Source organism: Chaetura pelagica, unplaced genomic scaffold, assembly GCF_000747805.2.
Source record: "Chaetura pelagica isolate M959 unplaced genomic scaffold, ChaPel_1.0 scaffold559, whole genome shotgun sequence".
Classification (NCBI taxonomy): domain Eukaryota; kingdom Metazoa; phylum Chordata; class Aves; order Apodiformes; family Apodidae; genus Chaetura; species Chaetura pelagica.
Window position 1 is genome coordinate 568,730 of NW_009970722.1, and position 7,712 is coordinate 576,441.

Below are 7,712 nucleotides of genomic sequence, written 5' to 3' on the forward strand. Positions count from 1 at the left end.
CCAGGCCGCCCCGCCGGCCGCAGCGCCCGGCCCGGCCCTCGGCTTCCTGCGAGCCTGCCCCCGGTGTTCTGGGGTGGTTTGTTGTCGCCGGTTTAGCAGAGGGTGTATTGTTTTCCTGCCTGTGTGGGAGAAGCCGTTTGTTTCACCCGGGTTATGAAAGAACTTCGAGCCACGAAGGCTCGTAAAGCTTCTTTAACTTTTCCTTGAAAGTTTAATGTTTTTAGGCAAGAAAATAACCTCCTTACAGCTTGTTCCCATCGTGGTATAAATGTGGTTGGTTGTGGTTTTGGTTTTTTTAAATTGCAACTAGGCTAATGTTCTGAATTTTCACTTGGGTGAAACTCCTACAGGAGTTCATTACAGGATTTGGCTTGAATATCCATGTGTTAAAATCCAAGTTGAGGATTAGGCCAATAGCTTGTGACAGCAGTTAAGACTTAGATTTCACCAAGGTTTTGACCAAAATGGTGTTAACCTATGTCAACGTGTGCTCAGTTGCAGGTCTTTGAAACATCTGGAACTCTTTACATACAGCCAGAGCTGCACTTGGCTGGGAACTATGAAGAGACATTGTGCATAAACCTTTGACAGGACCAAGACCATGGCATCTTCGACAAACTTGGATGCTGGGGCCCAGTTAATTTTAGAAGAATGTCCCACCAGCTACAGCCTTCCGCCCATGCCGGACATTAAAGTGGAGCACCAGCTTGACTCTGGCACGGAGGAAGGCCCAGCTCAGAATGTTGCCATGGGGATGAAATTCATTTTGCCCAATAGATTTGACATGAATGTCTGCTCACGATTTGTGAAATCTTTGAATGAGGAGGACAGTAAAAATATTCAAGACCAAGTTAACTCTGACCTTGAAGTGGCATCTGTGTTATTTAAAGGTTGAACTTTATGGTGCAACTTGTTTTGTGTGGAGTATGTCATCCTGTGAAGTTGGGTTTTTTATATATAAAAAAGCCTCTGCCTTATGTGTCTGTAACCAGTTATAGTTTTCAAATATTAGTTCCCCTAACATGTTTATTACCTGCCTAATGGTTTGTTAACGTAAAATTAATTTCTTCTGGGATTATTTTTTAAATCACATTCTTTTTTTTTCCTTTTTTTAATTGAAAAGCAGTCACACAAAGAAATCTTTTTTTAATTTAGGAAGAGCTGATAATGAGCATGAAAACAAGCTTACTTATTCTCTGTAGCATGCCCTAGACCATGCTGCACGCTGTTGAATGTATTTGCCTTTGCAGAGCACTGCTGAAGGCACCATATGGTCATTTCAACTTCAGCAGCTTTCTGCAGCATGTTTTGCCTTTTCACTGGTGTAGTGACAAAAAGGCGTAGGCTGTGCAGTTGGCTTGGTTTTACCAGTATGGCTGTACAAAGCCTGTGGCTGTGGCAGCAACAGGCTCCCCCCTTCACTTCACACCTCTGGAAGGCAGATGCTGCTGCAGTTTGGGATCCCTGCAGCTCATCTCCAGCCATTGCTGGGCAGCTTCATCACATTTGATCTGTGCTTTTTCATGGCTGAGCAGACAACAGAATTAGAACTTTTGTCTGTTTCCCCTTAATAGTTGGGGTCTCCAGTGTTCACTGTAACATTTCAGATTGTTACTAATGTGTCTTCACCAGGTGGAATTTGACCCATTTCCTATAGGAAACAAAACCACTGACCTGTTGTGGATTTTGGACATTTCTCTGATTTGTACTGTTTGCCAGCAGTTCAGCCATTGTAATTTTCAACCTTTTGATTTGCAGGCTCTAAATGCTTACTAGTGGAGCTGCAGACCTGAATGGCTAATTTAGACCCATCATTGATAGGGTTGTTTTTTTGGGGTGACAGTTGGAAACCCCTTAGAAGTAGATGTGTGGATCAGGGACTGCAGGTCAAAGATCCCTGGTAGGTCTCTTAATTTGGTTGTGTCAGCTGTAGCTATTTGATTGACAGTAAAAATGTAATTTCGTTTTCATCCTGTTACTCTACTTTTAACTGGTTCTCTCCCAGAATTTGCACTTGGGTTTATTATGTTCATAATTATGTTTATTAAGTTCTCGATGGCGTGAATTCAATGTGCGTGCTGCTTAGCTCCATCATTAATTATTAGTGCATGCTGATTTCAAAATCAATATAGCCAATAGAAAGCTAAAAAGGTTAGTACAAATGAACACAGCCATCACTGAATGACGTCTTGAATTCTGAGTAGTGACTTGCTTTTGCATTTTATGTAAGTGTGGAATAGTTCTCTTCCTGCTGGATAAATATTAATAAAGCATCTATAATGCAGTTACAATTTTATCCAACAGGAGTGGAAGAAGTCCTGGTGAAGAAAATTAGTGAAGGTCATCTCCACTTGTGCACTGGACTGATTAGCATGGGCAGAGGGGTGAGCTGAGCAGTTAACTGACTACATAGCTCACCAGAGCTGCATTGTATTACTTCACTGGAGAGTGTTAGTGAGGGTACATCAGGCTAAATGGAGCCATCCTGCCCAGTAAATCCATGCCAGGCATGTTGAAAGTCTGGACACAGGCTTAGCTCACTTGGACACCAACCTGTCTCCAAGGGACATTGTACCAGACTGAAACTGTGGGCTCACAGTATTGTTTTGTACCAGAAATTAATACAGCTTTTTATTCAACTTTCAAAATACACAGTGGGAAAAGCACATGTAATACAGCTTACTTAACATGGATTTTAAAGATCTTATGATACTGGTGCTTTCTGGTTTGACTTAGAATTTGTGGTATTCTTTCAATGCTCTTAGTAGTACTAAAATCCTGTCTGTTCTGTCTGTTCAATGTAGCTGAATGCAACATCCACACTTCTCCTTCCCCTGGTATCCAAGTGAGACATGTTTATACTCCATCAACTACTAAGCATTTCTCACCAATAAAACAATCAACTACACTAACTAACAAACACAGAGGAAATGAAGTCTCTACAACACCTCTGCTTGTAAACTGTAAGTATACTTTCACCTTATTGTTAATTATTTTGTGAACTTTGTTAGATGCTTGACAGTTTTTTTCTGATTATTTTTATTTCTTTCATGTTGTAATGAACATTAATATAGGAAAAAAGCATTGAGGTAGTCTTGTCTAATTTAATATGGTTCCAAACACAAAATAGTAATCCACCTGTTCTGTTGAATTCATGACTGAAATGCATTTTCCTGAAAAGATCAGATTATTGATTTAAAAAATAGATTTTCTGATCCTTTCTGAGCTGTAAGTTAGTGTGCTTCTTATACTTCATTTTAGAACTGGTGCATCTTGTAAAATTTTATAAAAATAGATGATTGGTAAGAGATACAGACTACTACAATTGTCATGATTGTCAAGGATCTTGAAAGTCAAGAAGGCAATATTTAGGGGGTTTTGTAATTCTTAATTGATAAGCATTTTCTTAATTAATTATTTCTCTGTAATTTAATTGATCTAGAAATTCTTTCCTCTGAATTGCAAGTCTAATTTAAAAAAAAAAAATGCTTGCATGGGAAAATTTAATCTGGAGCTGCAGCATAGACCTCTGAACAAAATGTGCAGTTTTCTGACAAAAAAGTTTCATGTAGTGATTAGGAAGAGGACAGTGAACATCTGCATATTTTGTAATTATTGGCTAATTTTGTTATTATATAATGCTATATATTCCCTCCTGAGCACATTTCAGACCTGCTTCAAGTTGCAGTTAGCAAAACCATGCACCATGCATGTGGAGTTTACTGTGAGATCAGAGATTTTTTCTTTGTAATCTCTTGAAAATTATTCTGCTCTTAGTGCTTGGTACATTGTTAAAGTATTATTTTTTTAAATGCAATAATTTTGTTCACCTGTAGATGTCATGTTGTGCAGAGCTCTGTGCCATTTTTCAGTTACATAGCCTTAATTTATCAAAAGCATATTTTTATTTGATAAAAGTTCTTAATCTGATCTTGGGTTGCTGACCAAGCAGCAGAGAAGAGAGCATGTTGCCTTGTGAAGAGTCAGTGTAGAAAGAATCTTTGCTTTCTAGAATGATTTATACATTGGTTAAAAATCACCTAAATGTATCAAACTCTGTGGAAACTTTTCCGTTTTTAAGACACTTACTCCAGGTCAGAGTATAAGGTGCAACCTTTCTATGGTCTGAAATCCAAGTTCTGTACTGCACAAGTCAATGGATGTATCATGCCCAGCTTCAAAGAGAGCAGGAGAAATGCTGGTGTGTATAACGTGCTTTTGCTTCCCTTTTTGCAGCATTATCAGTTCATCAGCTGGCTGCTCAGGGAGAAATGTTGTATCTGGCCACACGTATTGAACAAGGTGAGGCAGAGGGAGGTTAAATGCCTTCTTTGGTCTCTGAAGTATTTATACCCTGTCGTGCTTGACTATTCCCCTGAAGCTATATTGAAAGAAGCTCTCAATTCTGGTACAAATCGAAGGATATTTCAGTTATCTTTCATTTGTGGATGTAGACTATTGTTTAACATCAGTCTTTTATTCACTCGTTGCTATGATTTGGATTTTAAGTGGAACATAAGCATTGACAGGAGCTGTAGGTAAATAATTTCCCCTCCCTGCTCCCCAGCTATATAGGTCCATAAGTGAGTTAGCTGTTAAAAGTTACTTTTCCTTCTTTGAGCTGCACTAGAAGTAGACCGTAATTGTTTCCACAAAACACCCTATTGATGACATGGACTTTGAGGGAAATAGTGTTATACTAGCCACATTGCTTTACAAGTTTGTGTGGCTCACTCTATTGAAAAATATACTTTCAGCAGTATAATGCAGAATGTACCTCTTTATTTTTCAAGCAGCCCTTCTCTTTGCAAAGGAAAGGTGCAGACTACAGACAATTTACAACATTTCTGAGTAAAAACAGGGCTTGATTTATAGAACGTAAAAAAACCCTACAAAACCAACCACATCCAAATCTTAAAATTTACATCAGTCAGTTGGTTTATTTTTTTTCTTTCTTGGACAAAGATCTTTGCACCACCACTGGCACAGAATTTTATTTGTTAGAGTTAAGATGAGAGTGACATGTAGGACAAACTTACCTCAGTCCCTTCACCACGGATACATCAGCATATTTCACCAGCTCATACAGTGAAAGAGATTACTAAACTGCATATTTTTCTTTAAACAGAAAATGTAATCAATCATAAGGATGAAGAAGGATTTACCCCTCTGATGTGGGCTGCAGCTCACGGGCAGATAGCAATAGTGGAATTTCTCCTCCAGAACGTAAGGAAAAAAACCACATTTCATTTTAAATGTATTTGCTTTTTAGTTCAATTTGCTTTCTTAAGTTTGTCAATGCTGCTATATACTTAAAACTCTTAAAGTTAAGTTCTGTGTAAAACGTCACATTTCAAAAAATGTTGTTAATTTGATATATTATTATTATTTCAGGGTGCAGATCCTCAAATTTTGGGGAAAGGGCGTGAAAGTGCCCTCTCACTGGCTTGCAGTAAAGGATACACAGATATTGTCAAAATGCTGCTTGACTGTGGAGTTGATGTCAATGAGTATGACTGGGTAAGATTCTAACTTGTTTTTATGTAGGAGGGTGCTTTGGTCAGAAATTTGAAATGGGGCGTAGCATGGACTTGGTTTTGAAAATTGTTCTACTCTGAGTTTTGAAACTCCCCTGGGATAAAAGAAGTTAGCCCTACTAGTTCTGACTTCCTGGTGAAAAAAGAATGACACTGATGCTGAATCCTTGTAGAAGGGTGAGCTTACAGTCTAAACAGTGTACAAAAAAACGAGGATGAAAGCTGTGAATAACCAAAACAGAACCTTGTTTTTATAAAACCTGTGATGCCTCTTACTGATATACATAGATGTATACTAGTGAATTAAGGAATTACAGTTGTAGACTGCTCAAGCATTAAGTGTCTAAGGCTTTTCCCTGCTTTTGCAGAATGGAGGCACACCTCTACTATATGCTGTACATGGAAACCATGTGAAATGTGTGAAAATTCTCCTTGGTAAGCAGACTGTCCAAACTGAATTATCAGTAATAATGAACTTACCAGTTCTCACCTTCAAAAATATGAGTTAGTTTTCCTCTTTTACATAGAAAGTGGTGCTGATCCAACTATTGAAACAGATGCTGGCTATAATTCTATGGATTTGGCTGTAGCCTTGGGCTATCGGAGTGGTAAGTATTGAAAATGTAAATTCTGGGATTTTTATTTTTACTGCTGCTTGTGGTTGTAGCTGCTGTAATGGCCTTGAGGAGGTTTTGCAGCTGTAAGAATATCCCTGTCCTAAAAGTCTGAATACACATAAATGAATATGCCCAAAATGAGTAGGAGCTTCCACCTCCATCTTGGAGAACGAGGTACTTGGTAAGGAAATGGCACAGACCTAGGTCAGCATCTGCAGGCACAAATTATGGTATGCAGGGCTGATGCAGCCATCATCTCAGACAAGAGAAGCTGAGCTGCTCCCTGTCCTCTACAGAGGAGTGTGTATTGCAGTAGACAATGAGAGGCTTGCAGCCCTCCTGAACCCCTCACGCTGGTGCTCTGCTGGCTGGCACAAAATGATGTAGTTTGCAAGACCTTCTTCCACTGTCAGACTAGCTATAGCTCTAGTTTATCTTGAAGGCAGACAGTAATAGTACCAGGATCAGTGAATTAAGCTACCTTACTTGATTCTGGAAAACAGAGGCAAAGAAGGGACTCTTCATTGGTGTTCCCTCATACTGCCTTCATTTTGAAAGCTGTGATATGTCTGCCATTACAGAAATGAAGTGAATCCAAAAATAAGCCCACCACTGCACATGTAGCTTCTCCAAGCAGAGCCCTGTGCTTACGGAGGGGCAGTACCTTCAGAGATCTCTAGATAAAGGACTACTTCAAGAGTTCAATCTCAAAATGTTCACAGAAGTAGTTTCTAATAGAAGTTTTTGCCAAATTTCCTTTTATGGGCTTAAAAATGTCTTTCTATGTGCTATCTGCCTATTCAAACAAGAACAAATCATCACCTCAAAAAATGATCCTTACCAGGTGTACAGCTTTTGTATTAGATGAGGCTCTTACTTTCTTAAGAGATGCAAATGCTCTTCCCAGCGTGAATTTATTCCGTCTGTTTTCTACTAAATGATTCTACAGGACAAGCTGGCATCTGCTAAAGATGTGAAAAAACACTGAACACTGTTTAACTCAATTTGTTTCTCTGCTTTAGTTCAACAGGTTATTGAGTCTCATTTATTAAGGCTACTTCAAAATATCAAGGAATAAGGGTTGGCTCTTCTGCGGATGTCCATTCTTCACCTGGAGACTTTAACTGCTTTTTAGCCCTGTAATCAGTGATAAAAAATGGTTGTTTTGTTAGCTTTATCTCCATTCAAGTATCTGCTGTTCTTAGTTAAGCTTTTTAATATGCTCCTCTTCTTTCATTGTTGTTCATGGAACTATGTGATGTCATCCTTAAATATTTTTTATATAATTTTAGAATAAGACATCAGTTTTTGTGCATGAAAACCTGTAAATAAAACCAGTTGTGACCATCTATATGTTTACATTGAGTGCAGTGGGTGGCACAGTGCCAATATCCTGCTTGATCACAACATTGATACACAGGAAAAAAAATGTTTAGTTATTGAGGTGTATCACCGTAGAAGATAGGTGTCTTTGCTATTAATATTACCAAAATGTGATTGTTTTCACAAGCCCTAGTTAGTACTGCTGTGTCAGCTTTTGGCTTTGGCAGATTTTTAA

General features: G+C 38.6%; 1 protein-coding gene across 1 annotated transcript; it reads left to right on the top strand.

Moving 5' to 3' along the window:
* Window positions 1-534: 534 nt before the first annotated feature.
* ANKRA2 (ankyrin repeat, family A (RFXANK-like), 2) lies at window positions 535-7,505 on the top strand. Its single transcript, XM_010006370.1, has 8 exons — window positions 535-890; window positions 2,805-2,963; window positions 4,237-4,302; window positions 5,129-5,226; window positions 5,395-5,520; window positions 5,906-5,972; window positions 6,065-6,145; window positions 7,177-7,505. Exons 1-8 carry the CDS (start codon window positions 602-604, stop codon window positions 7,230-7,232), a joined length of 942 nt encoding a protein of 313 aa, XP_010004672.1. The 5' UTR covers window positions 535-601; the 3' UTR covers window positions 7,233-7,505.
* Window positions 7,506-7,712: the final 207 nt, after the last annotated feature.

Excerpts from the sequence above, each read along its gene's own strand:
- ANKRA2 (XM_010006370.1), top strand. The coding sequence starts at position 602 with ATGGCATCTTCGACAAACTTGGATGCTGGGGCCCAGTTAATTTTAGAA. Across the intron at positions 2,964-4,236 it reads AACACCTCTGCTTGTAAACT|CATTATCAGTTCATCAGCTG; the intron begins GTAAGTATACTT and ends CCCTTTTTGCAG. Across the intron at positions 5,521-5,905 it reads ATGTCAATGAGTATGACTGG|AATGGAGGCACACCTCTACT; the intron begins GTAAGATTCTAA and ends CTGCTTTTGCAG.